Source organism: Aedes albopictus, chromosome 3 (assembly GCF_035046485.1).
Source record: "Aedes albopictus strain Foshan chromosome 3, AalbF5, whole genome shotgun sequence".
Taxonomy (NCBI): Eukaryota; Metazoa; Arthropoda; class Insecta; order Diptera; family Culicidae; genus Aedes; species Aedes albopictus.
Window position 1 is genome coordinate 221,272,414 of NC_085138.1, and position 26,212 is coordinate 221,298,625.

General features: G+C 40.6%; 1 protein-coding gene across 2 annotated transcripts in view; it reads right to left on the minus strand.

The window, feature by feature from the left end:
- Window positions 1-19,278: 19,278 nt before the first annotated feature.
- The window catches only part of LOC109411979 (1-phosphatidylinositol 4,5-bisphosphate phosphodiesterase gamma-1), a 54,114-nt gene continuing 47,180 nt past the window's right edge, over window positions 19,279-26,212 (minus strand). For both annotated transcript variants that reach the window (XM_062859049.1, XM_062859048.1), the window contains 9 exons: window positions 26,077-26,191; window positions 25,831-26,012; window positions 23,435-23,618; window positions 23,321-23,377; window positions 23,032-23,266; window positions 22,154-22,912; window positions 19,993-20,132; window positions 19,803-19,913; window positions 19,279-19,722 (listed from right to left, as the gene is read on the minus strand). In XM_062859049.1, coding sequence (XP_062715033.1) covers window positions 19,690-19,722; window positions 19,803-19,913; window positions 19,993-20,132; window positions 22,154-22,912; window positions 23,032-23,266; window positions 23,321-23,377; window positions 23,435-23,618; window positions 25,831-26,012; window positions 26,077-26,191 — 1,816 coding nt within the window. In that variant the 3' untranslated portion in view covers window positions 19,279-19,689. The remainder of the gene's footprint in view (window positions 19,723-19,802; window positions 19,914-19,992; window positions 20,133-22,153; window positions 22,913-23,031; window positions 23,267-23,320; window positions 23,378-23,434; window positions 23,619-25,830; window positions 26,013-26,076; window positions 26,192-26,212) is intronic.

Genomic DNA, 26,212 nt, shown 5'->3' on the forward strand with positions numbered 1-26,212 from the left:
AAATATTTTGGGTGATCCATAATGTTGCATATGAGCGAGAATCAAATTTTCATTTTGGGGTAACTTTATTGGTGACCTGAAAAAGCATCAATTCTTGAAAAATTTCACAGATTGCAATCCTAGGAGTATGAACATTATCTGGATGGAATATGGAGAAGCAGCCGTTAGAAACATGTCAGATTGAATTTTTAAGTCAAAACATCGAATTTGACAAAGTTCTGCATAAAAGTGATTTTGTGGAGTATTGAATGAAGAAGTCAGTAAATTTAGCTATCAAAAATCATTATTCATGTGAAAATGTATTTCTTTACGGTAAATCAACGTATGATTACATACTATGCATATTAAGTTCTCTTTATTTGAGTTGTTGTTTTTACAAACAATTTTGAGCACAACAGACTAATCAGACTAATAAGGCTTACGCAGTTTTGCATGACATTCATCAATGCTTTGGTCCGTCAAAAAACTTACCCTGGAAGTCTCGGTACGATAAAAATAATTCGTTCGCGCTTGTATAATTAAAAGACACAACCGCGAGCTTTTTTAGAGAAGCCGAAAGAGAGATGGAATTGTGAAGATAAGAGTGTTCATGGTGTGGGCTCGGAGTCAGTTTGGTTGTCTATCCCACAGAATTGTTACCTGTTATGTGGCTTAGTTGGTTAAAGCGGCGGTCTAGCGTATACGGAGTCGTTGGTTCGAATCCCACCAGAAAGCGATTTTTTTTTCACAATTTCATCTCTTAATTTGCCAATTAATTACCATACTGTGTCTTCTAATTTTCAAGTTTTTCTCAGTAAAGTCGTTTTCGTCCATAATTTTCCATATTTGCACTATATTTACTTTAATCGTTCCTTTTATGCTATACTGCTAACTTTTGCTAAACAGGGAAATTTTTCATATAGTTTTTATGTTTGAACGATTGTTCAACCTTCTTGGTTTCAACATACCTAGTAACGCCTACGGTTATGTTACGCGCAAATAGGTGGCCATTCAGACAGTCTCACTAGATAGAGCAGACAAACAAAATGCGAATACTGTGTCGTGAACCTGATCATGGGGCACCTACCGTGAACAGTACCTAACGGCCAAAGCTAGTCTCCTGTTTTACCGCATCTGCGCTCCCAATTGATTTATCACAGCCCAGCAATAAAAACAGTGAGACTAGAAGAGAACGACAGTCACGCCTGGTCTGGTTTGGTTTGGTCGGTCGGTTGATGATGTGATGATGAGGAACCACCGAAAGCGATACACATTTTATCACTCGTTAAATAGTGATTATCGTTCAGTTCCGCTTGTCGTCGCTCGTGGTCTAATATCCGACATGGAATTGATTTTGGCATTAGCGAAACGAGACAAACGTGCAGTAAAAGTGAAGCCCATGCAAATCGAATCCGTCACGATGCTGCCAGACATTAGGCAAATTTTGGGGGTTTTTCAAATCGAAGGATGTGCCATCTGCATGGTGGAAGCTACCCGTCATAAGTATATAAGCGTTGGTTTCGTGAAAGGTGCAGTAAAACTTAATTATGCAATAATTACACTGCTCGACAAAATTTTACAAAGTTTGGTGTTATGGGATGAAAAAAGGGGTTTGGGACCCTAGAAGTGTCACAGTGAAAGATTTTTTGAAAAATATTGGACCGGGCCTCCACAGCTGCAGCATAGTTGTCCCATGTTGATAGGGATTCCCATAAGACAACTAGGGAAGCGGGTAGAGTGAGACGTCTGTTTGTCTGTGATATAACTGTTTTTGATTTCTGAGTAAGACTAACTCAGCCACTGAGTAGAAATTTTTCTCGGTGTAGCTTCTATTGGAAAATCACATAACTTCGCAAAATCTGTGGGATGGAAACAATGGAAACAAACATGAAAATAGTTCATTTGAAAATCAGATGGAAGCAATCTGAAAACTTTTTTCAGTGTAGGTTTGTCTCGTTATTTTCTAACGCCTAAATATATGCATGGCACGTATTAGTGCACATATCAATTGAACACCCCAAGTTCTCCATACAAACTTCTGTCATAAACTGTGAAGGCCCAGTCCAATATTTTTCAAAAAATCTTTCACTGTGACACTTCTAGGGTCCCAAACCCCGGTTTTTTTTCTCAAAATTAAGTGTTGAACGGTGTTTTTATTCGTCATTTTACGACATAATTAGACAAAATGCAAAATTTAATTAAAAACAAAAACAATTATATCTCTCTTTTTGGCTTAACGTCTTTATTGGGACAACGTCTGATTCTCAGCTTAGTTTTCAATGAGCTTTTCCACTATTATTTACTGAGAGCTTTCTCTGCCACTAACCATTTTGCGTGTGAAAATTGTTTGGCAGGCACGAAGGCAGTCAAGAAAATCTTTTTTACGAAAATTTCCTGGACCGATCAGGAATTGAACCCGTCATCCTCAGCATGGTCTTGCTGAATACTCACGCGTCTACACAGATCGAAAAGATAGTTTAAATTTCTGTGACATATAATACACATAATTGGAGCGTGAGATTTCACAGAAGCTTACATGACATGTCATGTAAATCTCATGAAATATCATGTAAACTTCCATTATATGTCATGTGATTCATCTCATCATGACTCAGAGCTTTTGCATGACATTTAAATCATCGTAACTGGAAGTTTACATGACTAAAATGAAGTCTACATGACGTGTAAACCATTATTTTTTATCTGCGTACCGCTGGCTCTATAAACATTATATGCGCAGTACCGTGATTTCGGGTGAAATTGATCAGTGTGGTGAAATTGAACGACGAGAGGGCCATTTTTATTTGTTCAAAATATTGCAGACTACATCCCAAATTGGACTATCACACTTTTTTTGGTACGCCTAAAAAGTGTGATAAAAGTGCACATTTGCCTCGGATCGTCTCGACGTCTTCGGTACACTTATTCCTCCATTTATACAGTGACGATTCGTTCGTTGAGAGCTCGTTAGATGGGCTGTCTCGATGGTTGAATGTTCACTGGTTGGGGCAAAACCCAACTAAAAAGCACTGTCAATGTCAAAATAGATGTCAAAACGAGTTTGACGTTTGACCGCCATCGCATCACAGCTCCTGTATACAGAACGTTTACGCAAGTATGTGAGTGTTCCGTGACGTCTTTCTCGTCACTTGCGTGTGTCTAGAGCATTTTGATCAGTTGTCAGTTGCCCCAACGAACGAAAACGATTCGCTAATCGGGGCGCAGTCGTGACCCAACCAGCGAATCCGGACTGTAAGGAATAAGTGTACCGAAGACCTCAACTCGATCCGACGTGTCCCTGCTCTGCAATCACACTTTGGGGCCGTCCATATACCACGTGGACAGCTTGGAGGGGGAGGGGGTTAGGGAAAAGTCCACGCTTGTCCACGGAGAGGGGGGTGGGGGTTCGTCAAATGTCCACGTGGACAACATTAACATATAAATTAGGAAACAAGAATCAACAAACGAAACAAATTATGTCGCATTATTGATGAGATTCTCTTCAACAGTTCTTTCATACATTTTATTTAATTATACATTGTCTTTTACTTGTAAGTTACTTCTTCAAGGGAAAAAAATATGGTTCTGATTCAAAGACTAATTTGTTTTAAATTATCAAAATTTTTAATTACTTAGTTTTCTTCACCGAGGAATATACTGGAGATTTAAAATGGATTGTAGACCATGCAAATGTTGGTGTTTCAGTCAGAAAATTTTCTTTGAAGTTCTGTATGAATTTTTCTAAGTTTCATATCATTTTTTAAGCTACTTCAAAGTTTCAAAATACATGTAAATATTTGCAGGCTTATCTCAATAGCTTTTTTTGTAGGTTCCTTTAAAATTTAAGATGTTTCTAATGGATATTGAAGTCTAAGCCTTACCAATACAATTTAGTTGCTGTAAATTTTGGTTTTTGTAAGAATCTAAGAAATATAATCTTATCTCAACAAAAATCTAAGATTTAAAATTACCTTATCTCAACAAAACAATCAGATAATCGTAGATTGAATAAATATTCTAAAAAACATTGTCTTCAACCAGAGGCTGTACAGACTAAACATTGAACAATCACTAGCATTAGGCATTACACGAAAAACACCCAATGAAGAATTTCCGTTTGACGAAAATTTTTCACCAACTGGAGCAAGAATCGAACCCACACTCTCACAAACATTAAGCTGAATTAAAAACAATGTTGAAAACTTGTAAGTACTTATTTTGTGCTACTTGTTTGTATTCTATGTAAAGCTATAGAATACAGCATCCGCTCGATAACTTACTGCTGTTTAACTGGACTGCTTTTTAACTGGACGCTCGATAACTGGGCCAAAGTCCAGTTAAAAAGCAGTTGTCTGTCAAAAATAAACAAAATTTAACCTCACATTTTGCTAATCAGTAAACAAAACAAAATATAACAATAGCTTCTGGCTCTGGGAGCTTAGTCCAGTTATTGAGCGGCGCTCGCTAACTGAACTGTCGTCAAAGCCCAGTTATCGAGTGGAAACTGTATTTGTATTTTATAAAGTTTTCAATTATATTTAAGACATGATTTACGAAAAAAAATTTAAAAAAACTTTTCAAAATCACTTTTTCTGTTTTTTTAGAAATGTGAAAAAAAAACTTTTTTTTCTGATGTCCACGTGGACAATGGGGGAGGGGGGTAGGGGTCATAGAAAAATCCACGCTTGTCCACGGGGAGGGGGGAGGGGGTCAAAAACCATGAATTTTCTGTCCACGTGGTATATGGACGGACCCTTTGAAGGTATGTGCACACTATTGTGACAGTCCAATTTGGGGTGCAGTCACCAATAACGCTTGAAACTTGAAACAATTTATAAAAAAAAATGTTCATCATCTGGCTCAAGAGCAAGGATGTTTTCGATCACCTGGCAATCGTTTGACTCATTTGTCCATAATTCAGTTCAAAAACCTAATATTAAAATGCTGTGTTCGGTAGATTAGTATTTTTCCTACAAATATCACCAAGGACGCCATATTCTAACTCTAATATTTACTGCTAAAAGGTGCAAGCACGAAAACCCGGAAGCTGTCAGTTTTTATTGAGAAATCAAAAGATTTTTCGTGGGTTTGGCGGCCTAGCTATTCATTTATAGTAATGATCAAATCACATTCAGGAATGATTTTATGAGTTGGGCTATTTTACCCCATCTTGGCATTTTCTACTTTGTTCTCCTACTACAAACGGGCTATGGAAACCTATATCAGCTGCATTGATTGACAATATGGACAATACATTCAGGCACATTTTAACATGATATCAACACCTACCACTAGGTTGCTTAAAAAAAAATATCGGTAGAGAAATAGCGAACAGGATAAACAAACAGGATAAATTATTGATCCATTTAAAATTTATATAAGCTATGATGTGGTGATAGAAGTGGTCTCAATCAAAAAATACAATGAAATCTGTTAACATGATCTACCGGTCGGTGTGCCGTCCGTCGTACATGACCAGCGCACGCCATGAATTATTCAGCATTACTGCGACATTTGCACCCATTTAGACTCGGCCGAAATTCATTATCATCACAGTCGAATTTCGCACACGACTTCGCAGCGGCTGGCATACACAAGTTCGATTGAGTTCATCACAGGGGCGTCGGATGCACAAAAGGTAAACAAAATAAGTTTGATTAGTGTGAAATGTCGCTGGGAAATGGTGATTCAGTGGATTCTCAAATTATCACAGTAGTCTAAACATTAATAAAAAACCCAATATTTAACCGGCAACACCTTCTAATCAATTACCGGCTTAGAGAGATATCAATGAAGCCCCAGAGTGTATCACCACAAAGGTAATCAATTGTGTCTGTACATATTTGCTCCTCATCGCGGTACTTACGGTGGAACAAATGGTGTCGGGTTACGTTATCAACAGAGGCACTTGATTTACATAAATCAATGATAAATCTATCCATATGAGCGACATTCCTTCAGTGCTAACTAATCACTGCCGGACAGCAAGCACAATTCGATTAACTGTTGGGAAAGAGACCTCCATATATGGAAAAATGCACATCCTTTGAAAATAGGTGGGAAGAGTTTAGCAAGTTACCGACAAAAACCATTAAACAATGTTATTTTTAATAGTAGTTTACGCAACAAGGTGCAGAATGAAGATTTTTACAGCACGAGTCGTACATTTTTCCAACGAGGCTTGCCGAGTTGGATAATTACGACGAGTGCTGTAAAAATCAAGTTGTGCACCGAGTTGCGCACAACGTTTTCATTAATTATCGCTTGAGAATAGTTTTTAACATAACTTTTTCATCAAACTGCACACTGATGTTTTTAGCCATGATGATCATAGCAGGTTATACTGTGCTGTTGTCACATTTTTTTTTTCAAAACTGCATCCAGAAAGCATGAAGAAGTTGATCAAAACTGCAAACAGTGCTGTAATGGTCCATTACGCAACGCAAATCAGTGCTGTAATGAACCATTACAGCAGTGCTAACTTTGTGTGCCTTTTCCTGGCAGGTTTGTGTCAAGTAAAACAGCCTATTACGACAAGAAATTGCAAAAAAGTATTATTTGTAAACTGATAAGGTTCCACTCTAGTTAGGAGTTACAGCCAGTGCTGAAAATGTCATTCCGACATATCTAAATTCAACCACAACCAGCTTATTTTAGAAGCTCAGCCTGAGAATATGGTACATGAAAAACTTGTGGGGCTAGACCAGTTGTACAAGAAAGTCACGAAAAAACACGATCTTTTTTAATAATTAAGATGAATGTCACAGACTACCTTGGAAAAATGCCAATGATATTCATGATGAATTATCATTTACATTTTTCAAAGGTAGTTCGTGCCTTTTACCTTAAATATTAAAAAAGAACGGTTTTCCGTGATTTTCTTGTAGAACTGGCCTAGCCGCACAAGTTTTTATATACCATATTCTCAGGTTGAGTTTCTAAAATGAAAATGACATTTTCAGCATTGGTTACAGCAATTGGTATTTTTAGATGTAACTATCACAATTGAACAAAATTTTCAACTAAGTAATACGACTGTGTAAGCAGATAAACAATAAATGGAACATAACAAGCTGATAATAAAATAGTGTTAATTTAGTACTGACAACTTCATGGAAGTCCCAAAGAACTCTAGCAACTCGCTGTAATAAATTACGTCTGAGTGGATGCTTGGACCATTAACTTCAACTGGTCGTCGAAGTGACAATGCAGATCAAGCAAATCGTGTTTATTGCCTACTTGAAGAAAAGAAGGGAGAAGCATAGGATCTCTATGAACACTTATGCTAATAAGTTGGTCAAACATAAAATCCATCGGGCGAGCCAGCCATTCTCCATTTTCCCATGCCCGTGCATTGTTTTCTCTAACCAGTTCTGTGCATACTGTTAGCAGTCAGGTTTTGAGTACCACCAGAATAACGATGAACTGGAATCTACAAGTTTTATGTGCGCATCTTCGATGATTATTGCTTGAAATATTTATGTTCACAGCCCATAAAATAAGTCGAGCGAAAGGATTTGTCACAGAACTGAAATATTTGTGTATATGTACTATTTAGTAATCAATTTTGGAAGTAAAAAATAACGTTTATAGTAGTTTACGCAACAAGGTGCAGAATGAAGATTTTTACAGCACGAGTCGTACATTTATCCAACGAGGCTTGCCGATCTCAAACGTTCGTTCCTCCAAATTATAAGAATTCCACCACACGCTAAGACCGCTCAGCACCTAGAATGTGTAAGACCTACTCATAAATTCATAATTTCCAGACTACACCAAAAATGTGTAACAGTAACACATTCACAAAAACAGCTCGTACAAGCTATACACTCTTCTAGATGAGAAATGTCTATATTTTTTGTTTACCAAGGTCACTAGTAAACCTACCTAGATTGCTGTACATTTTTTTTGCGAATTTCACGGTTTTGTGGACGCAGGAGCTGATTTTGTGAATGTGCAAGGGTTACACATTTTTGGTGTAGTCTGGAAATTATGCATTTATGAGTATCAGGTATCAGAACATTGGCTCAGGCGGCACGTTCCCCTTCAATTTGGGGGATTTGTGCCTCGCAAAAATAGAAGCCTTTTTCATCATTTACCTGATGCGAAAAGTATCGATTGACACCTCAAGGGCATAGTAGATTACTAGCTCATTGCTTTGGCATAACTTCCGTTATTTACGAGCTATTTATATGGTTTTCAACACCATTTCGTGTAAATATTACACGATTGCATTTTAGCATTCAACGTGGAATTTAAGATGTTTAGTTTTGTTATTGGAAGTTGCAAAACCTGCAAATTGTGTTCAATTGTAATGCATTACATTTCAAGAATTGAGGTCGTTATAAATCGGTGGCACACCTCGATTCTCTCATGAGCACAACCCCAAAAGAATCAAGCGTCCCACCGAATTGCAACGATCGATTCGTTAGCTCTGGCAACTGACCAATTGGTCAGATTTTTAGTGCGAAAATAATTTCTCAAACCTGTATTCCCTGTTCTGTAGAGAGAACAAAAAATCACTTACCTTAAAAGATGTAGGATGTCTATCGCGTAAATCCTGGAACATCCGTTTACTTGCATTCTGCATCACTGCGCAATTGTTTAGCTTGCTATTGTTTGCTTGCATTTTGCATCACTACCATACTGCCTCTATTCGCATAAGAGTCCCATGTTTGCTGGGTTTCCTATTCACATGGGACTGTTGTGCGAATGGGGGCAGTATAGGATTACTTGTATTTGCTTTTCCAGTATTCCTCTGCAACAATATAATTATTATATTGAAGAGATGAAGACTGAAAAGCTGATAACTGGTATATTTATCCTGTCACTTCTGAAATAACAGTAGTTTTCGAAATTTCGATAAAAATCATCATTAAAATGTTATTAACGATTGCATATACAGCATTTATTCGAATTCAGTTTCACATAATATATCATTCTTGTCTTTCATTTTCAAACTTTAGGATACACTTTTACATAGAGTTGAGTGAATGAATAGAAGATACGGTTCCTTTGTTGTGCAAGCAAATTAACCGAATCCTCATCAATCATCATAACAATGGTATGCTTTCCATTTACGGGTGGACAAATGCGAGATACTTTCCAGAATTTGATATCCAAATTGGAGTTCAATTTGGCGATCATGTTTAGCACAACTTTGTGAGCATTTCTATCAAGCTTTGGTACCAAAGGTGCTGAAAAAAATAATTTTTCTCAGCGGCTGAATTGGCACAAAAGATTGGATATCAAATTCTGGAAGAATCTTTTTGTCAGCTATATGCTGGAGAGAATTCACTAGCCACTCTTTGCTATGGACATTGCTCGCCGTAAACCAGGCCGTTCCTTGGGAATATCCTGAACCGGTGAAAGTTGGCAGGATTGCACCACCCGCATGTTTTTGTTGAATAGTGAAAAGCTGACTCATCAGGTCATTGAAAAATTGTTCATCGACGAAACCCTCAGAAAGCCTAACCAACAGTTTTAAGGAGGTTGACGATTCGGTTTGTTTCATGCGAGGCTTCTTATCGTCATTAGTTGCTGGCGAATTGGCGGCACGCTTGCTGGACTGCCCAGGGTCCGCCGCACTGGTTTGGGTGGCCTTTTCACTCGCAGTGAACATCAGAAGATCATCTTCCGAATCCATCTTTCAAAGATTTATACAATCACAAGCAAATGTTCACGTTCAAAAGAACTGCAAAATTGCAAGCTAAAGCGCTGATTGAAACTGCAAGGGTTACACATTTTTGGTGTAGTCTGGAAATTATGCATTTATGAGTAGGTCTTACACATTCTAGGTGCTGAGCGGTGAGAGAGTGGCGCTATAGCCACCAAATACTACAAAATTTTGAGCCACATATCCAACATGGCTGCCAATGCTGATGATGCCGTAAAAAGCCTTAACGATTTTTCATTTTTCTTGCGCTGATAACAAAAACAGTTATAAAATTGCTATCATCGATAGCAGGAATTGTTTTCAATTTGCTGTCACAGGAACATTTTTCTGCTCTCATTTTTGATGTTTTAACCGACCAGAACGACAACAATGTGTTTCTAGCTAATTTTTTGGTCGCTGAATTCGATTCCGGGCTCAGATTAGCACGTCACAATTTGGAGATATACCTTAATTTATAAGGTAAAATATGTGATTTTTGACTTTTTTGATTGCAAGCCAATAAGCAAGCAAAATATTTGTTAACACAATCAACGTGTAAATTGGTCGACTAACATCTAATTAAAGATGCATGTTGTATGTATGTATGTACAATAGAGTGGGTCATCGTTTATATGAGAAAATGAAAAATTCAATGGTATCCCATCAGATCAAAGCTTTTTTGATCCCATTTCAGGACCCAAAAAAGTGTGCAAAATTTGAGCACGATCGGTTATGTCTACGTTTTGCGCATCGCGTTTGAAGTTTGTATGGGGTTTTACATGGGAAAACACACTTTTTTGCATTTCCCTCATAACAAGCTCGATTTTTTTCTAAAACCATGTAACCGATAAAGTGAAAACATAGCCTAGGGTGTCCTGAAAAACTTTGTCGAAGACCGCGAAGTGATCTGATGCTTATGAAAAAAGTTATAGCGTTGGCATTGCTTGGCGAAACAGCATGATTTTGTTGCTATTGTTATTCCTTTACATGTTAAAACATAAACACATGCAACGAACCACATGTTGCTTATAACTGTTATCACAAACATCGGATCGCTTTGCGGTCTTCTACCAAGTTTTTCAGGACATCCTAGGCTATCATTTTACAGTATCGGTTAAAAAGTTTCAGACAAACTTTTTCAACTTATGGCTAAAATGCAAAAAAGTATGTTTTCCCATACAAAATCCCATACCTACCTTACCTTGTTGGCTACAAAGTAACTTTACTCCAATGCCGAGCGTATAGTAGAGCACCATCTTCGTCGGTCTTGGGCGATGTTCCTCCAGTTTCCCCGAACGTGTAGGGATCGTAGATCTTCTTCAACCGCGTGCAGCCAGCGAGTTCGCGGCCGCCCACGAAGTCGCCTACCTCTACCGGGTTCTCTGCTGAATATTGTTTTCGCTATTCTTTCTTCCGACATTCGCACTACGTGTCCAGCCCACTGAAGTCTGCCGTATTTTATACGTTTCACAATATTCGCATCTTCGTACACTTGGTACAACTCGTGATACATGCGTCTGCGCCACATTCCATTTTCTTGTTTCCCACCGAGAATTGTCCGCAGCACTTTGCGCTCAAAAACTCCAAAAGCTTTTCGGTCTACCTCCTTTAACGTCCACGCTTCGTGACCGTAGAGGGCAACCGGAAGAATCAGCGTCTTATACAGAGCGAATTTTGTTTGCGTTTGCAAGTTACGGGACCTAAGCTGGCTACGCAATCCGTAAAAGGCCCTATTCGCAGCTGCAATACGCCTTTTCACTTCACGGGAAACGTCATTGTCACATGTCACAAGTGTTCCAAGATAAACAAATTCTTCAACAACTTCAAACACTTCCCCATCAATCACTACCTCAGCACTAACACCACTAGGCCTGCTTCTGTCTCTACCCGCTATCATGTACTTCGTCTTGGTAGAGTTAATCGTCAAGCCTATCCTCGCTGTCTCTCTCTTCAGAGGAGCATAAGCTTCCTCCACTGCCCTACGATCGATGCCGATGAGATCAATATCGTCCGCAAAACCGAGGAGCATGTGCGACCGTGTGATGATAGAGCCATTCCTCTGCACGCCTGACCTCCTAATCGCTCCTTCGAGTGCAAGGTTGAACAATAAATTTGAAAGAGCATCCCCCTGCTTCAATCCATCCAAGGTCACAAACGACGTAGACACTTCGTCCGCGATCCGAATACTTGATTTTGATCCATCCAGCGTTGCGCGTATCAGCCTAATTAGTTTCGCCGGAAAACCATGTTCTGACATTATCTGCCAAAGCTCATTTCTTTTCACTGAATCGTACGCTGCTTTAAAATCAATGAACAGATGGTGAGTCTGCAAGTTATATTCCCGAAATTTATCTAGGATCATCCGCAGGGTAAACATTTGATCCGTCGTTGATCGGCCCTCACGAAAACCAGCCTGGTATTCGCCGACGAAGGACTCCTCAAGAGGTCGCAGTCTGTTGAACAGGATACGCGACAGTATCTTATACGCCGAATTCAAAAGGGTAATCCCTCTGTAATTGGCACACTCCAGTCTGTGCCCTTTCTTGTAGATTGGGCATATGAGGCCATCCAACCAACTGTTGGGCAATTCTTCATCCTCCCAAATCTTTATAATAATCTGATGGATTGATTGATGTAGCTGCTCGCTTCCGTGCTTAAGAAGTTCGACCGGGATCTCGTCCTTCCCAGCAGCCTTGCTGTTTTTCAGCTCCTTAAGGGCCTTTTTAACCTCATCCAGTGTTGGTGGTTCCACTGCTTGACTGTCATCCATTATGTTAATCCTGTTCCTGGGTGCTCCTTCGCTGCTACCATTCAACAAATCTTCGAAGTGCTCCTTCCACCTGGCTGCCACCATTGTTTTGTCTGTCAGCAAATTTCCTTCCCGGTCATTGCACATGGCGGGCACTGGCGCAGTCTTGTGCCGCGCGCCATTGACAGTTGCATAAAACCTCCGCATATCGTTCCTGTCCATACTTTCCTGCGCTTCAGCAATAACACTCTCTTCGTGTTGCCGTTTTTTCCTGCGGTGGATTCGTTTCTCTTCTGCTCTTGCAACCCTGTACCGCTCTCTGTTCTGCCGGGTACCGGCCACTAGCATTCGACTTCTGGCGGCATTCTTTTCGTTCGTCGCTCGTTGGTAGTCCTCGTCAAACCAACCATTACGTTGGCGTCGCTGAGCGGTACCAATCACCTCTTGCGCTGTTGTTGTCACTGCTTCGTGGATACTTCCCCATAAGCTGTTGACATCTCCAGATCCGTTGGTCTCTCCTATCCTCTCGTCTAGCTTCTGATGGTACTGTGCAGCAACCCATTCGGCTGACAAGCGCTGGATATTGAAACGCATCGTCCTGTTGTTTCTTGAACTCGTGACGCTGGATAATCGCGCCCGAATTTTAGCGGCTACAAGATAATGAACCGAGTCGATGTTCGGGCCTCTGTAGGACCTCACATCTATGACGTCCGAGAAATGTCGCCCGTCGACCAGCACGTGGTCTATCTGGGAGCAAGTGTCACCACTCGGGTGTCGCCAGGTGTGCTTTCGGATATTCTTACGTGCGAAGTAGGTACTGCTGATTGCCATCCCTCTAGCAGCAGCGAATGTCACAAGGCGCAAACCATTATCGTTGGTAACAGAATGAAGGCTTTCCGTTCCAATGACAGGCCGAAAGAAACTTTCTCTGCCGATCTGCGCATTTGCATCTCCGATGACTATTTTGACATCTTGTTTTGGGCACTCTCCGTAGGCCTTATCAAGGCTCTCATAGAATTCATCCTTCATGTCATCGGGTTTGTCGTTCGTTGGCACATAGATGCTGATCAGGCTGTAGTTGAAGAATTTGCCCTTCATCCTCAACACACAGATTCGGTCGCTTATCGGCTTCCACCGAATAACTCGCTTCATCTGCTTCCCGATCACTATAAAGCCAACTCCGCGTTCTGCCTTATCGCCACCGCTGTAGTAGATGTGGTACTTGAATGAAGTGTTGGCGATGGGATCCACCGCTCGGAATTCGCGTTCTCCAGTTTTGGGCCAGCGTATCTCCTGGATAGCGGCCACATTAACGCCGACATTCTGCAGTTCACGAGCCAGGAGCCCAACACGTGCGGGTTCATTCAGTTCTCACGTTCCAAGATCCGACTTTCCAATCGTTGTCCTTTATTCGTTGCCGGGTCTGTTGCCGTTGAATCAATCCGTTTACCACAGAACAGATAGGCATCTTAGAGCAAATTGAAAATTCCATCCCCTTATGTGGTAAACTTTGACAATCATTGCGGAATAAAATGATTATTTCTTGCTTGAAATTCACAGTGCATTCTCTCGTCTAAAATGACAAGCACGACTAGTCTAAAATCGTTTGACGTTTCGGTGGAACTCGCCTATTTATGAACACACTGAAAAAAGTTGACTCGGCCGATTCATGTGTTTGATTTATGAACTGTTCCATAAACGTCAAAGTTAGTCAGATGTGTTTTTCCATTGAATTAAATGGTTTATACACCGCAGATTTATCTGATTCACAACATGAACTTCACAACAGAGCTTACATCATCGAATTAAATGTGAGTCACATCAGCTTAATATTTGTTACACCTGTTGTTCAGTAAGCTTTATCTTTAACTGAACCCGTTAGCCAAATCATCACAATCTCATATGTGATGCGAAGTAATTTTCCAAACGAATTTGCGCTATTGTTTTTTTTTTAATGAATGCATGTGTATGTATCATAACTGGTGACACATAACTCACCATAATCATAAGCATCGTCATTGTTTTATTTTTGTTAACTCCACTCAATTTAGGGTTATTCTTTTTGAACTATTTCCAGGAGAAAACATCGATAGCCAGTACCCAGAGTTTGAGCGGTACAACTTTTTGATTATCCCATCCTCGATTCCGTCACTCTGTTCTGCTTCATTCTAGAGCTAGCATCTATTTCAACCGCCTTTGGATTTCCACCTGTCGGAAATTATTCGATCTCCGAGAGAATTCTTCCAGGATATTTTTCAACGAATGTCTCATTTTGTCAACACCTGGGAAGTCGATTGACGCTTCCCGGGTTTAAGTTGCGCCCTCTGACACGCTATTTTCCTATACCTAATACACGTACTGTCACTCTTTTCTAGACCCCTCTCCCAAATGTTGGACGTAATTTATTGACGTTCCCTGTGAAGTAGGAAAATAGTCAATCATTTGACATATCAACGATACTCGTCGCAGTGTTGGTAAACTCACACTCAAAACTGGCTCATGAACGGCTCCTGCGTGAGCAAACTCGCGCGCGATTCTGAATCATTTTCTCACGCACGAGATTTTCATGCAAAATCTCACTCTCACGAGTTTAGCGCCGAAATCTCGTTCGCTTGTAAAACGAATCCAAATCAATTTAAACGACATTCTTTATAGTTGTACGCAAGATTTGGTCTTATTCTATCATACAATCCTAAAAACTTCGTTGTAAATAATAAGAACACCAAGAAATAAAGCAATGAGTAAACTCACGAGTCAACCCGTGCATGATTTTCGGTGGTGAGTTTGGCGAGTCAAGAATCGCGCGTGAAACAACTCAATCATGAGATTAGAGTTTTTACCAATACTGATTCTTCGGTCTACTTCTTATTTTTGTAGAAATAGTTTTCTGTAGGTAGTGCGATAACTGGTGCACGCACCCTACCCCACTTCAATCAGAATGCACAGGCATTTAAATTCAATTCCGCGTGAAATACACATGATAAACGTGTGATTTGTTGAAAAGTCGGGGCAAAAATATTGCGATTTTTTTTTTCGACTTAGACTTTGATGCAATAAATTTAGTCGTACTCATATTTCGCTTTCGATTTCGCAGTCAATCTCAGTCGCAGGGTTTTTGAAACTCGCCCGATAATGTGACAGTTTTCGCCGGCCGTCTCAATGTTTACCATTAAGGCCTTTTGTTCTCAGTCCACCAGCTGGTCATGTTTACACAACAAAACCAGCTCGTTCACCGATGTTTACGTTCATCCTTATTTTTCTCGGCTATCAGCTGTTTATGTTTTCATAACAAAATCAGCTGTTTTGGCCTGAATCGGGGAAAGAAGGCGAAAATGTGTCATAAATGTTAGGTCAGTACCATATTAGGGCGAGTTCGATTTCGTCGCCAAAGTCTGATTATTCGTAAACAATACAATAATGTTGGCGAATTTATATCACGCGTTTAGTCTCATACCGGTGAATCAACAATGATCGATTTTTCTTCATCGATTTTCTTTTTGGATTTTTCCGGGATATACCACTAATATTCGGATGATCTCTCGATGCGTTTCGGTGAAGGACGACTAGAATTGGCATCTATAATAACAAAAACAGCCGAAATTATTTGCCGGCCACGTTATTAACCAAAGAGAAAATCGATGAAGAGAAACCGATCATTGTAGATAAGTCCGTATGATACTTAGCGCGAGATATGTTTAACACGTGACATTCGAGGGTTTTACAATTTGCGCAAATCCATGTAAAACATCAATATCCCAATATCAAGCAATCCTAGACGTGTCAATTTGTTCGAGTGTATGAACTATGTATTAGACGAGAATAGTCGTCTAATTGCCTACTGGGTGGAGAAATTCACAGTGTAAAAAGCTTGCCCGCCACCGCTAGGTTCGCTGCTGTCGATTTTTAATGACCAGCGCCTATTTTTCTAATGATGATGTCTATCTGTTCTGTGCGTTTACTCTACTATTGCTTTTCTGGGTGTTTGAAGGTTTTCAGCAGGCTACCTTACCGGGGCCGCGCTGCCTACATTGCGTTGAAGGGGCTGCCTTCTTAGGTATAGCTGACGCAATACAGCATTTCATACTCAGCCGCTGGATACCAGAACAGACGCTGTTTGAGCCGCACCTCCTTGGTGAACAGACGCTCGGGACGTACCTCCTCAATCTAGCTGAAGTCAGAAGGACAACAGTGCCCAGGCTGCACTATCAGCTAAGCACACAACTCTTAGCTGGCGGTTTTTGTCATCGTTTGACCCGTGGAAGCATGAGGTAGGAACTTGTGAGGACCAGAGCTATGTTGGACGCTCTCCTTATCGACTCACCGTTTTGCAGCCCAATACAAAATACAAAATCCCATACAAATTTCAATTGCAATGCGCAAAGTGTAGACGCAACCGATCGTGCTCAAATTTTGCACAGATACTCGGGACCCGAAACGGAACCAAAAAAGCTTTGATCTGAGAAAACGGTTCCGATGACCCACACTAATGTACAATCCATCTCCCACTGACCGGCAGTGCTTTTATGGAAGAAAAATGTCTGCGTCTATTTTTAACTTTTATCCATAGACGCAAACACTTTTAGTCCTAGAGATGGAAGGTGATAGCTCTATTGCACGTTCAACGACCCATTTCAAGTATGACAGGGCTTCCACGTACATCTTGAGGTCATTTTCTGAAACAGTAAGCCCCGCATTAATGCATCCGGATATCAATTGGATATCTGAAATGCATTAACACTTCCTGAATCAAAAATTTCCATTTTTGTTTCTGGCGCGTATTTGGTATGGTAAATATCCCTTGTATGAATAAAATGACGTTTTTTAGTTTAGATAGATCTCACCAAGTTCTTCATAGTCTGCCGTGATGTAGTTGTATTCTTATTTCTCCAGCGGTGCAGCAACGACCGAAAAAGGATTGATTTCATTGCCACGTACACTTAAAACGACGTGGAGCGATCAACCGAGTCAGCGATTACTGGCATCACACCGACACTTCCGAATGATACTACGCTGAAGAATTACACTTTCACACGCGGAAAACTGACTGGGTGGCGTAATACCGGCCAAACCACCAGCGAATGCAAGATGGACCAACCAGTGGTCTTAGCCAGTCGTCAAGACAAGTTCAAAGAAAAAAAAAACCACCAGAGATATCATCGAATAAAATTCGTTTTGAGAACGCGCAAAATATGACAAGCGGTTAAAGTAGACACGCGTTCGCGGCAACCCGATGATCAGGGTGACAGTTGAACACAAAAGAATTTGTTAAGCGCTGACGACACTTGACGAAACATTGTAAAGTTGTACTCACCATATACCATATTCTCAGGTTCAGCGTCTAAAATGATCTGTAGGTGATTGAATTTAGATATGACGAAATGACTTTTTCAGTACTGGTTGGAAACAGACGGACAAGGACAAATGTTGGTTACTCAAAGTTTCAACACAGTTGATGATGATAATGATGATGATGATGATTGTATACCCACCATCAGCGCAAGGATTACCTATGGCTGCAGAATTATACCAGAAGGGAATGATCTACCTGATGGTTTGTTGTAGCAGGGTAAGTAAATTCACTGGAAACCTTCGGAAGACAACACGATGGTTGTTATCTCGTGACAAAATCTGGCCACCCCACGAATATTTGTCCAGAAACCACTTCATTTAGCTTCCTTAGGCTACCCCTCCCAAAATCCCATGTATCATGTGATTTAAATATAATTAATTATATTGTTGACGAATTACCTGATTTTACATGAAATAATAAATATTATTATGATATATAATTGACCTACATTACAATTACAACTTTATTTATCTGAACAACGCTGAAACAAATAGTTATTAAGTTACAGTTGAAATCAAGCAATAGCACTGAAACAAATGGAGTATTAGTAGTGAAAATACAAAAATAAAACAAAACACAAAAAGTAAACCAAAATTTGATCTTGTAGTTTTCCTGAATTTAAATTAACCGAGCTGGAGAATTACGAAATCAAAATTTGTTAACATCTAAATAAGAGATGCAAAATATTTCATTTGATAAAATCAAATTTGCTAATTTTAAGCATTTTATGTTAGGTTCAATATTTGCCATATAAGTCAGCTACCAAAAGTTGCATGCAAGTTGAGTACTCAATTTACCCAAGTAACAATAACAGCTGAATAACAGCTTATTCAGCAAAAAAAACAGCATACTGTTTTTATAGTATAGTTATAGTACAAGCACGATATGTACCCTCAGTGTACCAGTAGCCGCTCGTGTTCCAATAGCCGCTCACGAGTGTAGAAAACAAAGTTCCCTGCAAAAATACAATCTTTTTTCCACGGATATTCAAAATATGCATGCCAAATTATACGCGGATGAAGACAATCATACATATTTATGCCAATAAACATCATTTTCAAGACGGTGAGCGGCTATTGGAACACGAGCGGCTACTGGTACACTGACGGTATTTGTTGTAGGTAGCAGAGAAAAACCCGTGTTACGAACAAACTAGATTTATTACGGAGAAATTACAATGAACATGACGATTGGTTTAAAACTAACTGACCTGGGTGAAAAGCCACATATTTATACCCCACCAGTTGTTTATTTGGTTGCCGTGGTTACCATTCCTATGAGGATAATGATGACGTAGAACATGACGTACATCAGGCTACCGGGCAGTTTCTGGTCTGACTCACCAGCGGTAGATCCACCACGAGGCGATTGGAGTCCTCTCTCCATCAGAGTCCGGATCGGATTGTACTCACTCATTTCGAAACGTTAAAGAACCTACTCGATATTCGACCCCTGCGACAGTTTTAGGATACCTCCGTTCCGTAGTGGTTGTAGTCGATCACAAGTACAGAAGGGGTGATATATCACAAGAAAATTAAATACTCATTGTCTTACATTCGAATAAATCTATTATTCAAAAACACTAAACTTTAATAAATACATCGTTCAGACATTACACATATATATAGAAATCCAATATTCCGTATCAACATTCATAAAACAATAAACATTAACACACTTCAAGGTGTAGCGTAAAACCTCATAGTACAAAATTTCATACATACATCTATATCAAAAACGTATAATTTGTATCAATGTTAGGCTCAAAAACGTTTCAGTTACACTAATTAGGCACTTTTAAACATGGATTAGTTTAGGTTTTGTTGCGTTTAAAATGCATCATCAATAAATAATACTTGCCGTATGTAGTCTTCATAATTACCAGTGAACTACTTTGTCACCTGCAGTATGCTTAATAATCGACAGTGTAATTTATCGTAAAATTGACTACGATCCTTAGCTTAACAAACTCAACCTTTCGTTGCCATTCTGGAGAGAGCAAAAATTGCCGTCAGCAAACAATATTATGGCCGAATCCACAGTAAACAGATGCTTCATGCATCACTTACCTGTTCTTGCGTACGGATACTGATGTGAACCAGCAGGGTTGCCAATTCCAATTCTTCGCTGTATTTGTTCCTCAAAGGAACACTTCGGTAGCCTGTGCGTAATGCATTAACCTGTTGACGACATCAGTTATGTATATATTCATTGAGAGTTTTTTTTTGTCATAGAATATGCCCACGGTACCCAACTTACCGGAAAGATGGCTTGTCCAATGAAGTTGGGCTCACCGAACATGTCTTCGTCTTGCACTTCGAACCGTAGCAGCGCAAAATAAGGATTGATGACACGGAATTCGCATATTTCATTCCATATCGGATTGAAACCATTGTCAGCTGCAAGATAAATGATAGTGTAGTCTTGAGTGTGGTATATTGGCAATGTGCGTTGAGGACAGAGCTGTGTTGGAATTATGTAAACTGATGCACAGCGTTGCGAAACCACTTTCGACAAGTAATTGTGCCTAGCTATTCATCACTGCGAAAATCGCAATATACAACTAAAAAAATGCTAACCTATACCAATGGAAATGAGGACAGCGATGAACAGTAGCCTGCTCGAGTGTTCGATACGTGGTTACTGCAAACCTCATCGGAAGCACACGCATACATGCGGGATATGCAGAGGTGCATGATTGGTTGGTGGATGATCGACGAAAGAAAGTGCAGGTTGATCATGGGCCGGTTCTTAAACTTTAGTAACATTAAAGCATGGATAACTGACACTGAGGAAGATTACAAGTGGTAGTCGAAATACGCGTATCTGTCAAAGGATAAGCAACATAGGGCGGAATTAAAAGGTACGAAACTGATTACACTCATTCAAAGAGGGTATTCTGCTTGCTTAGAGGGTTCGAAAAGTCGGTACAAGATTAAAGCAACTGAAAGCGCTTATGATGACAAATACGCTATCTATGCGCAGGTCGACGGATGATTGAAAAGTTCAGCGTTCAGCGAAACCAAACGAACCAAACCATTGATTTTGCCGCTACCAAGAACATTCTTCCAACATAGTCTTCCATCGTTAAAAATGGGGATTACCACGAAAATGCAAATATATCACGTTGTGGTTGTTGGGCGACACTTCTCCGACATTATCGACGTCAGGACCACAATCCCTACCTGGCACCATTATACCATCATGCGCCCTCTTTTAGAAGGACACCAATGCATGGAGTTGGAGCATTGCCGGCTTCCCGGACGTCCTCGGGAGGCGGGGGACGTCGACACCATACCAACGTAACGCCGACATTGTGTCCGACTTCGACTATCATCTCCTAATCGGCGAGATCTGGCTGCGCATTGCTAGGATCCATCGACAGGAGCAGTAAATCGGGCGCCGGTTCAACACACGCCGACTCTAAGACTCTAAGACGTTATGAGGAGTTCAGTTAGAGAATCGCTGCAGATATTCCGGAAGGTGGAAGCGTAGAAGATCAATGAAGCGCCATCAAGACCGCCTCATCGCCACCGGCGAGAATAATTTAGGTGAGCTATGAACTCAGAGAAAGCAGTGGATCACAGAAGATAGAAAAGCGCAAAAACCGCGATAAAGCGAGCGAAAACACGAGGAGCCAAAGCCGTAGCTCGTCAGCGCTTTTCGGCTCTCGAGTAGAAAAAGAAACGCTCGTGTAGACGGGACAAAAGAGCGTGGGCGGACTCTCTAGCCGACGAAGGAGAGAAAGCCGCAAACACCGGCGACATCCGTCTCCTCTACGATGTTTCACGTTGTCTTAGTGGGACTAAGGTGAATGCTATGATGCCCGTAAAGGACCCGGCTGACCAGTTGAAACGCTGGTTCGAGCACTTTGGAAACCTTTCCCGAATGTCAGCCACGTTATCAACACCTCAGCATGATCCGCCAAGGGTTCGACGCATTATCCGTATCAGCACCGAAGCTCCATCAATGCAGGAGATAGAAACAGCCATCCGTAGCATGAAACGAACGGAGACTCGGTCGATCGCACACCAGCTGAGATGCTCAAAGCTGACCCTGTAGTATCCGCATAAGTGCTGCATCAATTATCATATCTACAACATATGGGAAACCGCGACATTTCTGGCCGACTGGATGCAAGGCGTCTTAGTACAAGTTACATGCTGATAGGTGGATTTCAACGAGATAGGATAAACCTTGACAGAGTTGTTACAATGTAGTTACTGGTAGAAATGCGGTATAGGTAAAAATCAGAAGACGTAGAGAGCAGAGAGCACAATAACCGGATCAAGTGATACGTGCTGTGGCGAGCATTGGGCGTGACCAACATGCAGTGACAAACCAAGTGGAATGACGGCAAATCGTTAATTTAGTTTTAATATAATTTGATGTTGAGCTAAATAATTAAATGAATACTAACCTACTGCTCGGGTTCGATGCTTCACAGCACTGTCGAAGGACGCCCCGACCAAGTCAATTTCTACCAAGGGACTGGTAATGTTTCGGCCTCCTTTGCAGAGGTGCCTTGCGCCGATGATTCGAATATTGATCACTTTCTCTTCCACGCCGATCAGCGTGTTTGGATCATTAGGATCAAATTCATCTCGGAACATGAAGTCCGGCTTCAAAATGTATCCACATGCACCATTGTCCCGGAACTTAGCCTGGTTCAACTGCATCGGTTTATCGGGTGTCTGATAGTTCAGTGCAATCATCTGAGATCCTGTGTTCCACAGTGGAACCGGGTTGTAATTAGACGAATCCAGCCGCTGACCTTTTGGATAAACTCGACTGATTTGGTTGCGGTGATACCGAACGAACAACCTTGTCTCTTGCTGCAGGAAATACTTTTCTGCTTTGGTCTCGGGGAAACTGGACATTTCGTAGAACACCCAGTTACTGTTTTTGAACGGGACACTTCGACAGTAGATTATCATATCGGACATCTCCTTGGCTACACGAGAATTTCTTTCCATTTTTCTACGCTCGTCTTCCAGGGCGCTTGCATTCTGAGCAGCTTCCTTGATTGCACACATCCATTCAATGGCTTGCGCCTGGGTTTGCACACCAACTTCAAACACGTTCTGCATCGATGGGTTCTGTATGCGCAGAACCCGTTCCAATTCCGGCAGCGGCCCGTACGTCAAATCTACGACCGCTCCATGAACATCCAGAGATCCTGAAACAAAATTACGTTAATCGTTAAATGGAAAATTAGGAAAATAGAATCTCGGGTTATTTCAACTTATTTTTCCCGATTCGAATGCCGACTCTAATCAACGGTCTCATCTCTCATACCTTTCTGCAGACTTCCCAGCATTAGCGAATCGCTTCCACTGTCATCGCTATTGCCGTCTGAAGTGCTGATCTCTTGTACGTAGTTGGCCGGAAAATAATGCTGCTTTTTGCCACCGTAATCTCCCGTCCACCACAGTTCATTGCTTTTCTTTACGTTGGTGATGATTGCGTGTTTGCAAAACGACAGTTCATCATCCCGGTGAGCTTTGTAGTCGTAAAGTGCTTTAACTGTGACCTGGAATTTGAAATGTTGTCACACAAGTTACGTAAAACATTACGCACTTATTACCTTTTCGTTAATGCATGAAGGATCCATATAGCTGTACGCTCCGTTGTCCTCGGGACCCTAAAAAGAATGTTCCTTATGTTGAAGTGAACTACAGAAAACAAAAGAATCACTTACATTCATGGTGTTGATGCGTTTCAGCATATCTTTGGGAATGGGATGCGTTAACTTCACCTTCCTATAGAGCGGATGTTTCATGTAGAAATTGACCAGGTCTATCAGACTTTCGAAATCCATGCCACCCACTCCGTACAATCGTCCTTCTACTTTGATTCGACAATGTTTTATTTTCTTATGGGCTCTGAAATAACAATTATAACGACACAAGTCATTAATAAATAGCTTCTTACAATTTCATCAGTTCGCATCATACTCTCGTGCTGTGCAGACACTAGCCGCCAATAATATGGAATCATTGCAATATAGCATGTATGAAATAGGCACCTCTATGGAGGTGAATAACAAACATATTCAAACAAACATTTGCAACACAATTAAATAACAACTAGTTATTTATAAATAGTTTGCTAGTACTATAGTTTGCCATTCAACAAACGTGTTAGTTGTTTCAAACTACACCGTGGTGTGTTTGAAAGGATTGTGCTACCGTTCTCCGAATGTCGGTTCCCCGAATGTTTCCCCAAAAGTCAATTCCCCGAAAACCATTCTTCATTCAGCAGTGTTTCAGCAGGTCTGAGTAGCGATAGTACTTGAAAGAACCGCCTATAAAATAAAGAAGGGTGGGTCATTTGGGGAAAAGTGCCGTTTGAAAGAAGGTAAATTGTTCGATGAAAAAGTTAACAGCTTGATCTCAATTAGCTTTTGTTAAATGTAATTCGAAAGGCTACCGTTTTCAATAAAATACTATTACTAAAGAACGACCTATGCGTTAAAGAAGGGAAAATATACCATGAAAATATTAACAGCCTAATGCCAACCACTATTTGACCAGTATAACTAGAAAGAATAGCCTATGTTTGAAAGAAGGGAAAATACCTGATGAAAACATTATCAGATTGGTTGTGCCACCAATTGTTTCGAAAAGATAACTCTAAGGAATAGCCTATTTAATAAGAAGGGAGAATATACTATTTGTAAAAAAAATCCTTACATTAAAAAAATCCAGCCAAATATGTATTACATACATATATAGATATCATTAACTATCATTATGCTATTACCACACATGAATGATAGATTGAAAACTGTAAGGTATCTTTCGAGATATGATGTATTCTGGGAAGTAAATTTCCCTGAAATTCGGTATTATGGGAAATCGTTTTCCCGGAAATGACGGGACAACCGTAAATATTTGATAAAATAAATTAATCCTTCTGCGGCCTTGTTTGTGTATCCATTTGTTTGAAAGAGCAAATATGAGAAGTGCTGGTAAATAGAGTATGAGTTTTCTCTAAGAAAGCTTCAAAAATAATCAAGTTGTTGAAATACAAAATGACACCGCCGAAAGGAAAACCGCAAAACGGTAAACCGCGAAATGTTATACCGCGAAATAGTACACACCGCGAAATGTCGGACAACCGTACAAATCTTTGGGTGTTTCAGAAAATTATGCGTTCAGCCATTTGTTCAGCCGTCGAGACTTCAAAGTGCAGTGGACGGCCATCAAGAATGTCTCAAGTGAAACAAATGAGTACAACCTGGATCACTGATGCAACCCGGTGGAATAATGAAGAGCGTACAGAAGCAAAGGCCGTAGAGAAGCAAAGAATGAAGAGCGTAGAGAAGCAAAGGAGCGAGCATGAATCAGAACAGTTAAATACGAGTGCCGTCAACGACATTTGCTTCTACAAAAATAAGTCACACGCTGTTGCAGACAGAATATACGAGCGTGGGTGGACAAAGGAGAGAAACCCGCTGAAACCGGTGATATTTGCTTCCTCTAAGATATTAATGACGTCTAGGTGGAGAAAAGGCGAATCTGGGGATGCTAGCTGATTCCATCTGTCTGCGCAAATTGCTGCATCGGTTGCATCAAATATTCGGTTATATCTGATACACAGTGACTTTTTTGACCGACTGAATGTGGAGTGTTTTGGCGAGCTTTGCAAGAATGGCGCAATAACAGGCGTGCATTATGTTTTTTCAAATCGTCAAAACGGACAGCCCCTCTAACTTTACAGTAGCTGAGCAAGCAGTGGAGAAGGTTGAGTAATTTCCTATATTTTGATAGGGAAAAATGGCGGAATCAGTATCGGCATAGGATTACCGATAAAAAAAACTAGGCCTACTATTGCTAGCTTACGAAGTAACAGATTAGTAGGGCGGAGAAGAAATCTGCAAGCATGCGCTGGATGCAGGACATTACAGCAGAGGCAAACCCAGCAGCGGCTCGTGGCGACAAAACCGAATAGGAAATCCTGGCCTGGGCCCAGGTCAAGATAAAAAAGAATAGCCGTTCAGGATAGCGGTCTTTTACGTTGGTCTTATGTACCCGATGGGGTGCTCAGCATTTATGAATAAGTGATGGCACATCTATAAATGAATCTGCTTACCTGAATGAAATAACGAATGCATTGGGTCCTTTATCACTGGGCCTGACTAGGAACGCACCGTCCGTCTGAATCTGGTGCAAAATGATTTCAGACTGCTCACGTGTTGTATTGTGGTGGTACCATTCCTTACTTTCGTGCTTATTTGGCTGGGGAACTGGTTCTTTCAGTGTAATGTAAAATTCCTATGGCGAAAAAAGATCTCTTTAATCGTTAAAAGTTAACTGGTTGTTTGGCTTCAGGTCTTACTGAGCTTCTTAGGGGATTCTGACGATAGTAGATAATTAGGCTGTACAAACTATCGAACAAATTATTTTCCATCAAATAGTACTTTGTCACTCCTTTGTCCTGCTTGAGCTTAATCCTGAAATAAAGCAAACACAAC